Source organism: Hirundo rustica, chromosome 12, assembly GCF_015227805.2.
Source record: "Hirundo rustica isolate bHirRus1 chromosome 12, bHirRus1.pri.v3, whole genome shotgun sequence".
Lineage (NCBI taxonomy): Eukaryota > Metazoa > Chordata > Aves > Passeriformes > Hirundinidae > Hirundo > Hirundo rustica.
The window spans coordinates 55,433-69,886 of NC_053461.1; the positions used below are offsets into that span (position 1 = coordinate 55,433).

A 14,454-nucleotide genomic window follows, 5' to 3' on the forward strand; every position below is an offset into this window, starting at 1 on the left:
TTACACATGATCATCTCTTAGCTTGTGGCACTGGCCAGTCCACCCACTGATGCTCTAGGGCACCTCAATGCCCAATGGCAAATTCTCCTGGTTCTGCTTCAATAATAGTTTTGTTAGAAGCTGGAAAGCTGTCCCCTTCTACTGTCACTTTCTGGTATATTTTTTCCAACAAATTGCCTTTATTAACCATATTCCAGAAATATTTGTGCTGAGACTGAACTGTTCCACAAAGACTAATAGAACCTAGCCAGAAATATCTTTACTGAGTAACACTGAAACTCTGGTGTAATGTGTGAGAACTGCAGATGTGTATGAAATGAAAATAAACCATTAATATTTTCACTAAGTTCATGTGCCTTTGCAGTTGAATGGGCTTGGAGAAGTGTTGATCAGCCACGTATAGAAGCTGAAACATGGCTGAATTATTGGCACTAATTGCAGAAAGCACCAAGGCATGGGGAAAAAACACTACATGTCTGCCTGTGCATATACATAGTGCATGGAAATAAGAAACTGTGCACATGGGAGTAATGTGACCTCAAGGCTCCTAATAAAGGAGAAAAAAGAAGCCCGTGTCCCATCAAAGATAGCAGAGTTCACACACACACAGGAAGGCATGTAGTTCATGTTCCCAATAAACTTGAACACGTAGCTTCAAAAGGTTTGGTTTTACTGGACAACTTCCTGGAAATTTTCCCAGGAAGTGTGCAAGCCAGAAAACCTGGCTGGCTTGTGGCCATATCCACCACAAATCAAATAGTGCTTGTTCTCCCCTGGCCAGAACCTGGAAACCACAATGCTGGGATGAAGACTGCATTTCCCTTGCAGCCAGAGTCACCTGTGGGCACCACAGGACTCAGGGACCTCCCTGCAAGAGGAGTGACACCAAGCTTCTCCCAGCCCCTGCTGAATTGGGACAGACAGATGAAACTCTTAGGTGTGGGCATGCCTCCCTGCAGCCTTGGCACTCACAGGGCAAATGGAGCAATTCCTCTCCCAAGCAGAGTGGAATATCCTGCAGCACTCACTGCACTGGGCAGACCTGAAGAGCAGGTGCCACCAGTGAGGAAACATGCTGAGGAAAGCTGTTCATGTGAATGACCTCCAAAAAGACCCTACGGCACCACACTCACAAACACCTGGCACCAGGGGGGTGTCTGCAAATATTAGCTCACATCCCCTAATAGACTTTACAATAACAGGCCTCACCTAGGCATTTTAGGAGGATTCTGAAGGCACCTCACCACAGCCCAGTGCGGTGGTTGCTGCTGCTCATCCACCCACTCAGTATGGCACCCAGAGGCATTGCATTTCTGTCCACCCCAACTTACCCAGGCACAGCTTGGGGGGGTGCAGCATTCACCTCAGGGGAGATTGCAAAGGCTAATGTCACCTGTCATTTGAGGACCAGTGGCCACATGAGAAATTCAAAGTCCTATAGTCCTCTAGGGCAGGGGGAAAGTGAGGATCAGTAATCACTTGAGAGGATTGTAAGAATCAATGTCATCCGAGGAAACCGTGGGGACCAGCGGTAACCTGGGGGTGACTCTGAGGACCACGGTCACCTGAGGGGACTCTGAGGACCAATGGTCTGTGTGGACCAACAACCCCCTGTCCCCTTGGGTCATTTTCAGACCAGAGAACTGACAATATGAAGGAGGAAGAAGCTGTGAGCAAAAAAAAGGAAGTGAAAAAAACCTCCAAACATGAGAAGTACATTCAATAGAGAAGTGGAAGGGCTAAAGCAGAACTTTGAAGCAGATCCACTGCATCACTGGGACACATCTGGAGGAATTTCCGAGGGGGCTGAACACATTGTAACCACCCACACAAGCCAGAAGCCTGGCCCTGTCCTATGAGCAGCTCAGACACAGGTAATGTCACATGCACCTTCACAGGACAGAGGGCTGCGATTGGCCTCTCAGCTGCTCAGCAAGAAGTGACCAGCAGTCATCTCAGGGGAGACCATGGGGACAAGTGATCACCACACAGGATTGCAGAGGCAAAAGCCACCTTGTCTCTTCCCTCCCTGGCTGCCCCATGGCTGCGCTTTGTCCTCCTGATAGCCAAACACTCTCCTCTGGGTCTAGGACTAGTGGGAGGGATGCGGACCTTGTGGTGGCATAGCTGGACATCTCCTGTGTCATGCTTCCGGGGAAGTTGGTGTCATTTCTGTCCTACTTCTCTCTGAGACAGCTCCACGGAAGCAAAAATATTCAGTATTTGGATGGTATCGAGATGCACCCCTCAGACTCGCCCTTGGTTGTGGTTTTGGTTCTACCTTCACCCCCAATGGAAGCACCACCCAAAAAAGGGGAAGAGAAACTGCAGGTTGAGGGGAGGAGCAGTCGATTGGGGTCATTGTGGGGGTGGGGAGGCTGAATCTGGTCACCCCATGATCCCTCCAGCACTGGACACTGGTGCCAGTGGGGATGGAGCAGGGGGATGGCTCCCACCATTTCAGTTCCCATGCTCGGGGTGGCTCTAGGGGAGGGGGACCACATTCCTCACCAAAGCTGGTGGGAAGAAAAGGGGAGTTGCCAGGCCCGCCCCCAGGTGTTTAGAGCAGAGTTGGGGCTCCTCAGCTATGTCCTACAGCTTGGGACTAGGTGAAACAGCTTGTCACCTCCTCCCTGGGAGCCCCATCCCTAGAATTAGGTAAGTGATGCAGGAGCAGCCTGAGCTGGAGGTGACAGAAGTGGGAGGGGGGTGACCCAAAGTATCCCTTCTCCCTGTGTAGGGGCTGAGGGGACAGAAACCATCTTTCTCCAGTTAGGTTTGAAATCCGAAAGCCATTGTCACCTGCATTGGTGCTGATGCATCCCACAAGAACAGAAATAGTACAATGTAATATTGGTGGGGAGGGGATGTCAGCTAAACCCAGCTTGAACATCTTTTTTCCTAGTTCTGTTCCCTGGAACTCTTTTTCCCTGCCTTCTCCTTCTGGCTGGCCTCTTCCCAGCCCCAGCCTGTCACGGTACTTCCGGCTCAAGTATTTCAGCTTTTGTCCCTCCCACACGTCCCCAGCCCTCAGCTTGAGACCTCTGGGCTCCTCCCTGACACATTGATTCTCCAATTGGTGGAAAGCCACCGCAGTGACTGCTGGGCTGGGTTGAAGCTTGGGATCCCACAGTCAGTGCTGTTGCTTCTTCAGCCTTGCCGCATGCGCCATGCAGCCCCTTCACCTCCTCCTCTTTCTCCCGATCCTCCTCCCTGGGATGTGGGCAGACCCAGAGGGTAAGTGGGAGCCCTGGCTCGCCTCAACCGTTCTCACCCCCGCGCCCTGTCAGAGGACCCCACAAGTTCTGCTCAGGGGAGGCATGGCCAGGCCACTGTGCCGTATGGGGGGGTGGGGGGTGCAGATGATTCCCAGCATCAAGAGCCACCTTCCACCGTGCACCACCCAAACATGCTTTGTTCCTGACCACCCTCTCTGTTCCTGCCTTCAGCTCAGAACTTCTGCCCCACCAGCTCCAACACAGAGTCTTGAGCACACAAGCAGAAGAAACAACAGTGGTCCCAAAACAGGCCTTGGGTGTCGAGTTTCCCTGCAAGATCTCCTCCTCCTGCAGGGAGCCCATGGGTGCCAGGCATATCTCAGCTCCACATGGTGCTGAGGGCCCCTTACAGCAGCCCCTCGTTCGTTAGGGAGCTGCACCTGCCAGAGGGTGTTTCGGGCACTGCTGTCACACAGAGAGTTTTACCACAACGCTGTGAGACCATATGCTTCCAGGGCAGGCAGCATCAAACACAGAAAGGCAGGATTGATCTCTGGCCTGGGCTGGTGTTCTGGTCCTGTAAGGGAGCCCCAAACCTGGACAAAATGCCCTTTCCTATCAACCATCCTCTGTATTCTCTGTACCATGTCCAGGTCTTCGGCAGATCCTGGCACAGGTGCTTTTCCTGGGGAGAAACATCACCCCAAACGAGCAGCAAGGTGCCCCTTCATCTGCTCTGCACAGTCAGACAGCAGCTCTAGCTGGGAGGGAAGCATGGAAAGGAGGGAGGGGATAAAATGCCTAACATCTTCAGCAGCAGACAGTCACTTTGTTGAAAGTAAAATAGAGAAGGAAAAAGAGCAGTGAAGTCAGAGGAAGTTCAGACAGGAAGACAACCCTGAGCAGGATGAAGAGTATAGAATCATAGAAGCGCAGAATGATTTGGGATGAAAAGGAACTTCTAAAAGCCATTCACTCCAACCCCTCTGCCATGGGCGGGGACACCATCCCTGCTCAGAGCACCAAACAACCTGGCCTTGAATGTTTCCAGGGGTGGGGCCTCCACCATATGTCTGGGTAACATATGCCAGTGTCTCACTGCCCCTCACATAAAAAAATTATTTCTTATTATCTAGTCCGAATCCCGTTCCCCCTCCAGCACCTCCGCTTCCAATTTCCCCTTTAACACCTCCAGTCCTCTCCTTCCTGCACTCTTTCCTGTCTCTATCCTCTCTCCTAGCAGAGCCACAGATTATCCAGTACCTCCTGACTAGCCTCTTTGCCAACATCAGCTCTGCTGAGATGTTGGGTGTGGCACTCATAGGGGACATACCCATCTTAACACTGCATCCGGCCAACTGGAGCATCCACTTCCACTGGCCCTGGGTCAGCCAGGCTGCAGCTGAAGGTGACGGGGAAAAGATAATGTCCCAGTACAAAATCTTTCTGCGCAATATGATCCGATTTGTGCACGACACAGTTCATCAGACAGAACAGCACTGTGAGTATAGGAATGAGCCATGCCAAATCCCTAGTCCTTCTCCCCAGGTTGTGGCCTGCTCTCCACCAGGATGGCATTGTGGGGGGCGGGGGGAGTGGTGCGTCTCATAGGATGCAACAGCTCCTGAAACACTGCAACAGATGGGGCATATGACTAGCAGGGGTGGGTAGGGCAGCAGACCAAAAATATCCCTCGGGGCTTCTGCCATCTGGCACAAGGAACCCCCTGTGTGTCAGAGAGCTGCCAACAAATTTACTGGAACTGCAGGATTGACACAGCAATGATCAAGGAAGAGAAAATTGGGGGCAAATATTTTGGGGGACAGAATTCTTTTTAAGCAAGCACCCCGCACCGATATCCACTCCATTCTTCCAGGGGGCCTGAGGGCTTGCAGGGTGTCTGGAGTCTCCTGAAGCATGGCCTTACCCCCTGTGCCTGTTGTACCCTGCTTTCCACTGCATCCCTGTATGTGCCCTCAGCCACACACCACCGCATTCCACCCACGTCCCACATACTCATGGGACCTCTCCTCTGGCTTTGTCCTTGACAGACCCATTGGTGGTCCAGTTACGTGCAGGCTGTGTGGTGTACCCCAATACGACAGGCCAGAGCTTCCTGAATGTCAGCTGGGATGGCAGAGACCTTGTAGCTTTTGAGGTAGATAAACAGCACTGGGAGGCCCAGCAGCCAACCCAGGTGGCAGAGCTGGTCAGCAAGAGCCTCAACAAGCAGAAGTCTGTCAAAGTACTTCTGGAGCACCTTCTCTCCATCTGGGTGTGCCAGAGCAACTTCCTCAGCATGAAGAGGTATGGGAGGGAAATTCTGGAGAGACAAGGTGAGACCACCCTGACCCTGCAACAGCCACCCCCAACACTGGGGCCCAGCCCATGCCCCACCAGGGCTTCCCCCACCCCTTTGCTCTCATTCCCCAGAGCTGCCTGTGGCCACGGTCTTTGCCCGCACCCCCAGCCTAGACCAGCTGCTGCTCGTTTGCCACGTCACTGGCTTCTACCCCCGTCCCATCAGCGTGGCCTGGCTGCGGGATGGCCAGGAGGTGCCTCCGGGCCCGGCACTCAACACCAGCACCATCCTGCCCAACGCTGACCTCACCTACCAGCTCCGCAGTGTCTTGGCCGTGGCCCCCCGTGATGGGCACAGCTATGTCTGCCGTGTGCGCCACCGCAGCCTGGGCACCCGCAGCCTTCTCATCCCATGGGGTAGGTGCCACCCCTGGGGATGGGGTGCAGGCTGCAGACAGCAGCCACTGGCCCTATGAGGGGCAGCTCCTTGACTGGTGCTGCCACCTCCACACAGTCGCCCTCTTCCCTCCCTGTCCCAGAAAACCGCAGGGCAGCTGCAACCATCAGCATTACCATTGTGGTGCTGCTTCTTGTGGCCACAGCCTCTGCTGGGGGATTTTGGTGGTGGAAGCACAGGTGAGCTCTCCCTCCCATCATCTGCTGTAAGATTTAAAGGCATATAGGTCAGTCCTGGGGTTGCAGCAGCAGCAGCAGCAGCAGCTCTGTAGGGGTGAACTCCCTGACTGTCAACACAGCTCATGCATACCCTTTGCAGGAAGGGTAATGAGGCTGCCTGGGAGACCGAGGAATTCATCATTTGAGACCAGGGTGCCCACACAGCAACAACTGCTTGCTCTCCCTTCTTACTTCATGTCCCGCTCTTGACCCATCAGCAGCAACATGGTTTTGGAAAACCACCACATTAAAGAGCTACAAATTTCCCCTGATGCATGTGGCTCATGTGTCTCTCACCCTTCCTCACCCTCATGAGCTTTTCTCAGGAAACCGCTCAGCGCACTACAGAGACTCCATATTGCAGCCAGAGACTCTTCCTTTTCCTAGACTCTGGTTGGTCTCCATCTGGCATGTCAAGAGAAGCCAGTCCTCTGACAGCCTCCCCCACATCTCTCCATGGCCACTGTCTGTTCCTGACAGGGCAGTTACAACACGAGGCCAGACTACTGTGGGGCTGCTGAGTGAGATGTGGGACGGAGCAGGCCACAAACCAGGGAGATATGGAGAGATGTGAGCTCTTGAACGGGGAGAGAAGGAGAAAGGAGGACCCAAGTGACACCCCTGACATCCCTGACACATTTTGAGCACATTGAGCAGCTCCATCTCCAGGGCTGATCTCACCCTCAGTTTCGAACGGTTTTAGATCAGGATCTCCTACACTTCTGACTTCTGCCCCCATGCCTGCCTCCTATCTCTGTAAAAGCTGGAAGGATGGGGGATTATCACCCTTTCACTATGCCTGACAGCCATGAAAGAGCCATGCCGAGTCTCTGGGAGACTCTGAGCAACACACTCCACAGCAGGATGTGGAATGAGGATTGTCATCAGTTCATTATGTATTGTCCATTGCTCCTTCCTCCTCACCCTGCTCCAGTGTGGAGTCCCACCCACAGGAGACAGTCTTCCACAAACGTCTCCAGCGTGGGTCCTTTCCATGGGCTGCAGTTCTTCACAAACTGCTCCAGCATCGGTCATTTCTATGGGGTCATTCCTTCAGGAACGGGCTGCTCCAGTGTGGATTCCCCTCAGGGTCACAAGTTCTGCCAGGAACCTGCTCCAGCACCATGTCTCTATAGGGCCACAGTCTCTCTCGGGCACACACACCTTCTAAGGCATTGGGCTCCTTCAGAGGCTGCAGGTGGATTTCTGCAGGTGTGGACCTTCACGGGCTGCTGCAGGACAGCTGCTTCCGCGCGGTTTTCACCACAGGCTGCTTGGGACCATCTCTGCTCAGGGGCCCGGAGCCAGCAGGGCCCCGGCCTGACCGCGCCCGGGCGGGCTGCCAATGGTGACCCGTACGGCACTGACGTCACCTGGTGCCCGGTGGAACCCCGGCGCCGCTGCCTCGCCCCCCTCACGCTTCCATTGGCTGTGCCACGGCCCGTTCGCCAATGCCATTCGTGCTCCTCCTGCGTCACCGGTCACCGGGCGGCGCGAGGCAAGCACGGCGGGGTGGTGGGGCTGACCCCGGACCCCCATCCCTGCCCTCGGCCCTATCCAGACCCGAGCCTGCGCTTCCAAGTACTCGCTGTGGCTTCCCGCCGATTCCGCATGTCCCCGGATCCAGCCCTCAGTCTCACCCAGCACTGAAGAGCCGGGGATGAAGCCCAAGGCGTTTCCCGCCTCAGCTCCAGATTTCAAGATAAAGGCAAAAAAAGAGGAAGATGTTTGCAGTTGTCAGGCCTGCTTAAAAACCCAAAGCCATGCTGCATCACCTGTCCGGGAGAGCCAGCGAGACATAGTGAAATAATCCAACCATTTGGTCCAGAGTGATTAGAGCTCCGTGGACCTCATTGTCATCACATTGTTTCCCTCTTTCTCTCTGTATGCAAATGCCTATCTGTATGTACACGAAGTGCGTGTATAAAACTACAGAAAATTTAAACTTTCGAATTTCATACCAAAGCAATAAAATCTCCCTGTTTGTGTGGGTTATCCTGCAATTCCCACTTCTTTTGAGAAACATCTCTTGCTAGTGGGTATGCCAAACAGAAATCTGAGATGCTAAGGTACTATCTTCTTTGGGGACTGACACCAGCAAAAGTGCTGCTAATGAGCTTCAGGGTAAAGCCTTTATTGTAAAATAAAATAATTGATGGATATTATAAACTGAAAAGGTCAAAACTTACCTGATCTGTGAACCTTTTATTCCTCATTCAAACATGATCTCTGAATGTTTTCAAAACCTCACCAGTACTAGTTTATTTGCAGCTAGCTGCAAATCAGGCGCAAACTCCTCAAGGGTCGGAGGACACCTTTGAACGGATATTTGGACTCTGATCCAGCCATACCCTACAGCCCTACTAATGACCTTGAGTAAGAACAAGGCCTATGCGCTAATAATCAGGGTTTCTTATGCCATTGCTTTCTCCCAGATGGTCACTTTTCCCCAGAAAATGCTTTCCCGCCTTAGTTGTTAGTGCCTAATTAACCCCTCAACGGTAATATCTCTGCCATAGATACAAGTTTTCTATTCCCCCTTAAAGGCATTGAAGACCCCAATACTTCCAATCAAGGCACACACTTTCCATGAGGCGCAGCAGCCTATCAGTTACACACCGATTAGATCCATGTGGCGTATATATATGTCAGATGACACTTTGTACATCTGCAGAAAATGCATTAGGCATTAAAAACTCCCTGATCCCAGGACTGCATATGTATTCCAGATCCCTCTCCCAAGGTTCCAGTGGAAGTTACAATGCAGAAAAAGACTGTCAGCTTTGGTAACCTTTCTTGGAAAAATGTTTTCTCAGGACTTCCTTCAGCTCAACCAAGCCGAGCAGCAAAGAGCAATCGTAACTAAGTGATTCTTCCTTTTCACTTGTAGTGGGCAACTCAAGTCTTACCTCCTGCATCTATGATAAGTGTTAAAAATTAGCAAATCCTTCTGGTTATGGCACCCAGCCACACGTTTCATAGCATCCTTTTTTAGCCCTGTGGAAGGAGGGGATATTTGGAACCCAATTTTAGAGAGAAGGAGATAAAGCCAAGGGAGAGGGGTTAATCCTCCTTCATTCTGCATGCTCTGGTCAAATAAACTGATACGGTTTTTCAGAGCACACAGAAGGACGTAGGTGACACGTCCCCCCCCCCCCCCCCCCCCCCCACACCTCATATAGGAGAGACACCACGTGCATCTCTGACAGAAAGGAGTTAAGCTTTTCGCCTGACGTCAGTTCCTCCAGACCTGTTTGTTAAGCTTTTCTGTCTTTGGAAATTTCTCCATCACCTTCTTCAACAATGCCTACCTTCTTACTGATCTGCAAAAATGAATTACCACCTTCCCTTCCATGCTTTCCACAGTAGTTCAGCAGAGTGGAAAGTGCATTTGCATCCACCATTTATGACAGAGAAATCTAAATTTTTCTTTCCAAAATATTTCCTTTTTGGAGCAAACATATTTAGATAAGAGGAAGAGCCATCTCTCTGTCATTTGTTTCCTACAAATAATCTGAAGTTAGTTAATTCTGGCCTGAATTTTGGAACCCCATCCATCCTCAGCTAATTACACGTCTTTATTGCCTTATCTATTTTTTTATTTCTTGTCCTTTTGAAATCTGTCTCAGAGCTGCAGGGCTGATGCTTGTTGTTCACATGAGCTGCCTGCAGCATGATCCCAGAACTGAGAAAGGATGCAGAAACTGTTTCAGTCATGCTGCAAAATGACTTGTTCCAGATTTTTGCTTTTGTAAACATGCTTCAAATTTTAATAATCACCTGAACATTGGACAAGAGATAATTTCTCTCTTGAAGATGGAGGCTAAATAGACACTCTTCCTATTTCTCCCTCCGGTATAGAAATTGGGGTATACACGCTAAAAACATCCAGCAAATTATTCCAGCCAGCTTGATCCCTAATTGCTCCAATTGCTCTCTTGGGCTTTCCCGAAGGTCAAATAAGAAGCTGTTAAACTCTATGTTCAAAGCCACAACAACTTACCAGACAATCATCACACATACCAGAGAAAGGGCCAGGAATCCCTGTAGATTCTATTAATCCTTTGCCATTACTATTTACCTCAGTTTAGCCCTTTTCCTGGTGATTTTGTTCATATTGTTTTGTATTGTTTTGGGGTTTTTTTTGGTTTTTCTTTTCTGTTGAGCACATGTGTCTGAACCTGTAGCATGCTTATTTTACCTGGCAGCTAGAATCACTCAGCCCCATACACCACATCACCTTCCACCAGCGCAGACCCATGTCCATGGTCCATACAGCTCTCTTGGAATGTTTCCCTGACTATAGCTTATTTTAGCTTCACTTTTGCTACCCACTCACAATGGTCTGTACTGGGACTGCTGTTCCTGTGAATCTGTGCTTGTGCAAGTGGGTTGTGTCTGATGTTTTAAAGGCTTTTTTCCCCAGACCTAAAGGCACCAACCATCGCGTGAAATGGCAGAGAGATGGAGGACAGCAGTTCTGCCGTGGAAGCCTGGGACCAAGGGCTCTTGCCCCTGGAGGTGACAGTTTGCCACCAGGAAGTTGCTTTTCCTCTGCCTATCTTTCTCCTGCTGCTGGGAAGCGCAACAGCTGTCTGTGAAGGGGAGAGCAGCATTTCAACTGGCAGTGAGCAAAACTGAAGGCAGTAGCAGCTCTAGCAACTGCAGTTTTGAGGGCAACACAGATGGACTTGAATACCAGAGTAAAGCTGAAATCTGAAGATGTCTCTCTCTTTTTCCACTCTCCTTTCTCCATCTCCGCAGGCCAGAGTGATCTGAGCATTTGTGCTAATTCATCAGCTGATTCAGATCTTCGCTTGGAAATTTTGTTGCAGATGACAGAGGTCATCAGTCAACAGTCAGAGTCCCTGTGATAATAGCCTGAGGATGGAGATATCAGCTCCCTTTCAGTGCTGGGATCTGGTTTCCTTCATGCTATTTGTTTTTTGGAGGGGGGGTATTTTTTTGGTTGGTGGTTTGTTTGGGTTTTTTGTGTGTGTGTTTTGGGGTTTTTAATTTTTTTTTTTTGACAATCTGTGTATAAAGACATCAGCCAAAGAGAAATACATACTGTACTGAACAATAGTACCTTAAATTTTAATCATCATAGCTGTGATAAACAGGGAAAGAGCATTCAAGTCATAGTAATCTTCATTAAGTATATTGGTGCTGACAATTTGTCTGGAATTTACTTCCATAAAAGAGATGGAAAATAATTTTCTTCTCCTAAAATGCCCTTTGGGTATTTCCAAGGTGATCATGCAGTTCCCTTTTTTCCTCCAGAATGAGTTTTAGTACTTTGAAAAATAATGCTTTTTTCCCTCTGACATAGGCTACATATACAGTCTAGAGGACTTTAAGTTCATTTTCACCTAGGATCCTTAGCATACATTTATCAAACATCTAAGCAGTCCCAAAATACTCTTATGCCTGAAGTTGTTTTTTTTTGTTTGTTTGTTTTTTCCTTTCTTTTCTTTTTATGTAGAAAATAAGAGGAGGAATATGGAACAGCTTGCTAGGGTTTCTTATGGCTGTTTCAGGACCAATTTAAAGACTTTCTTGCAGTGGTGTTTGCTATAGCTGATCTGTACACAAATGCAGTGGATAAAAGGAGATTGAAATTATGATATGCAGTACCACCCCAATCGTGGTACACTTGAACCTATCCAAAGTAATGTATGAAAAGAAAGACATCTAGAAGGAGTTGCCCGTCTGCAGTGACCCCAGTTTTAAGCAAAGGTTAGGCTGGGTCAAATATTCAGCTACCTGAATGTTTTGCAGCATTGGATCATAGTGTCTACCGGCTTTGGGATTTGGACTCAGGTTAAATAAACTAGCATTGAATGGCTTTGCCTTTGCTATGACTTTTCCACTACGGAAAATTTTTCTGTGGGTTAATTTCTACAAGAAGAAACACTACCCAAATTTATTTTAGCATTCAAGATGGTTCCTATATAATTCTACCACTTTGTTCTCAGTAGAGCTTTAAAATCTCAACAAGAAAAAGAAAAGCAACAATCTCCAGCTGTTGTGTAAGTCTTTATCACCAAAATACACTTGGCCATGACACCTTGAATCAGTGGGGTAGCAGCTAAGCCTTTGCATTGCTAAAGATTGGGGACAGTGACCTGGGGAAATGGGCAGGGGTCTCTGGGTGTCCCCAGGAGCAGATGATGGGCACTGGCCAGACTGTACTCCTCCACTAATTATACAAGCTTTTATTATCCTGCATCATTACCTTGAAGGATGACAGGAACCTTAACTTTCGCAAGTTACTCCAGTTTTCTGGAACTGGGCAGGAATGCTTTCAAATTAGCTATTGCAGTATTTATAATTTCTGCCTTTGCATCTTGGGCAGTTTATAAAATAACAGTTTGAAACCTAGAAACAAGCAATATTTCTAGATATGACCTAGAAAACAAATATACCCAGTGAAGTCCCTTGTGCTATGATGAGTTGCTCAGCTCATCTCTATTGACCCTCCAAACTAGTCAGATGTCACAATTCACTTGTAATCCCAGAAATATTCAGGATGTGGACTGAAGCTTTGTGTCCTGGGAACAAGTCATTATATGCAGGTTTCACTTTAGGAGCAGGAGGAGTACTGAAGGATATCTAATGTGCTTGAGCCCAGAGTTGCAGAGAAAACCTGGAATGAAGGCTCAGAAAGAATGAGGTGAAAGAAAACAAGCCAGTATTTATTATTAAAAATATCTTAATGATGAATCAGTTGTGAATGGGTGGGACTAGCAATGCTACCTACTTGGGCAGACAAAAGAAAAACATAAAAGACCATGAAGAAATTCTAATGGTGAAAAAAAGAGTGTGGAGGAGAGATAATACTGTTATTTTCCTCACTTAGCTTTATAAAAGAATCAGAATGTTTAAACCCCCTAAAAACATTCTATGACTGTCATGATGGTACAGAAGTGCACGAGAGTGGAAATGCCTTTAACTGAGAATTCTGAAATTAAAAAACTAATGGAATTTCCCATGCACACTCTAGGCTGAGGACATTGATTTGCTACTTCTAAGGCCTGGGTGACTGAGTCTAACATCAGTGTTCACAGGACAAACACATACCTGCACTCGATGCACATGGAGCTCCAGGCAGTGTCAGGGCCCTGAAGAAAAATTGAATGAGGCAACTTCATGAATAACAGGCAGCATTCAGCCATGACACAGCTTATTAAAGGGATAGGGGATATGTGCACAGGCAGAAGTTCAAAGTAGCTTGAAAAAACCCTGCAGCTGTGAGCAAATACGTTGCTTTATGTTTGAGACCTTGTGGAGTGCTCAAACACATGATTGTTTTTATTACGCTTGTTATCTGCTCACCAGTTCATTACCGATTGTTTTTGACTCTGGAAGAAATACAAGCTGCACTTGCTGTATGAAGGGACGGTAAAGCTGCAGGGCTCTCCTGACGATGGGAGTGAAGCACCTCCCCACCCCACACGGACACAACAAACCCCCCTCCCCTAACCTTTATGGGGCTGCTTAGGAATTGCAATGGTCCAGCTAGTAGAGGTTTATCTCTGTTCAATCTTCACTATGCTTTAGAAATTAGTTCTGCGTGGTGCCCCAATGAGTGTCCCGATCCCTGTGCTTTTGCCACCAAACGTGCCCAAGGGGTGTAACCTGGGGCAAAGGCTGATGGCATTTTCCTCACAAGCTGGCAAATCCTTTTCAGGCAGCGCAGTACAGCTGCCCGACTGTCATTGTCCCACAGCTGGTCATGGCATTGGGTCTTGATGTGACTTATCCCTCCTTTCATTAGGTAGCTCAGCCGTAGGGGAACACCTTGTCCCGTGGCCGTGTTTATCCTCAGGATTACTCGCGGGACACGGTTTGGTCCCTGTCGGTGGACGGAGAACGCCTTGTAGCAGGAATTCCACCTCAAGATGCAGAACACAGGGAACAGTGCGATGCTGGCAGCTCTCAGTATGGCGTGCGGCTGGTGCCAGCCTTCTCCTGTGATTCTTTGTTCTCTCCGTGCTGCTGTGGCATCGCCCGCCGCACCGGAACGTCTCCCCCTCCACACGCACTGCTGCACGGGCCCCATCTGTCATATCCAGCCGATGCCAGCGCTTTCTCAAACCCGCCCCGAAAACCCTCCTGAGCTTGGACCAGGCCGCCAGGGTGTGTACAGGAGCTGTGTGCATGGGGTATGTGTCCATGGTCCCGGGGCCTGTGTCCGGGGTCACCGGGGGGTCCTGGAGTGCGCTCGCCATCGGGCCAGGCCACTCCCGGGCACCGC

The 14,454-nt window shown here is 49.4% G+C and overlaps 1 protein-coding gene across 5 annotated transcripts; it reads left to right on the forward strand.

Moving 5' to 3' along the window:
- Positions 1-3,121: 3,121 nt before the first annotated feature.
- LOC120758423 (antigen-presenting glycoprotein CD1d-like) lies at positions 3,122-6,466 on the forward strand. 5 transcript variants are annotated; one of them, XM_040076648.1, is made up of 6 exons: positions 3,131-3,237; positions 4,543-4,719; positions 5,270-5,554; positions 5,652-5,936; positions 6,059-6,155; positions 6,295-6,466. In XM_040076648.1, exons 1-6 carry the CDS (start codon positions 3,171-3,173, stop codon positions 6,338-6,340), a joined length of 957 nt encoding a protein of 318 aa, XP_039932582.1. In that variant the 5' UTR covers positions 3,131-3,170; the 3' UTR covers positions 6,341-6,466. The 5 variants fall into 5 exon arrangements, with proteins under 5 accessions (XP_039932583.1, XP_039932582.1, XP_039932580.1 ...); XM_040076646.1 differs by having other exon boundaries at positions 3,147-3,237; positions 4,462-4,719; XM_040076647.2 differs by having other exon boundaries at positions 3,151-3,237; positions 4,459-4,719; positions 6,034-6,155.
- The last annotated feature ends 7,988 nt before the right edge of the window (positions 6,467-14,454 follow it).

What these genes read in the sequence shown, in the direction of transcription:
- LOC120758423 (XM_040076645.1), top strand. Translation starts at nt 3,171, where the DNA reads ATGCAGCCCCTTCACCTCCTCCTCTTTCTCCCGATCCTCCTCCCTGGG. An exon ending in TCATCAGACAGAACAGCACT is followed by an intron (nt 4,720 to 5,269) that starts GTGAGTATAGGA and finishes TGTCCTTGACAG; the next exon opens with ACCCATTGGTGGTCCAGTTA. An exon ending in GGAAATTCTGGAGAGACAAG is followed by an intron (nt 5,555 to 5,651) that starts GTGAGACCACCC and finishes CTCATTCCCCAG; the next exon opens with AGCTGCCTGTGGCCACGGTC.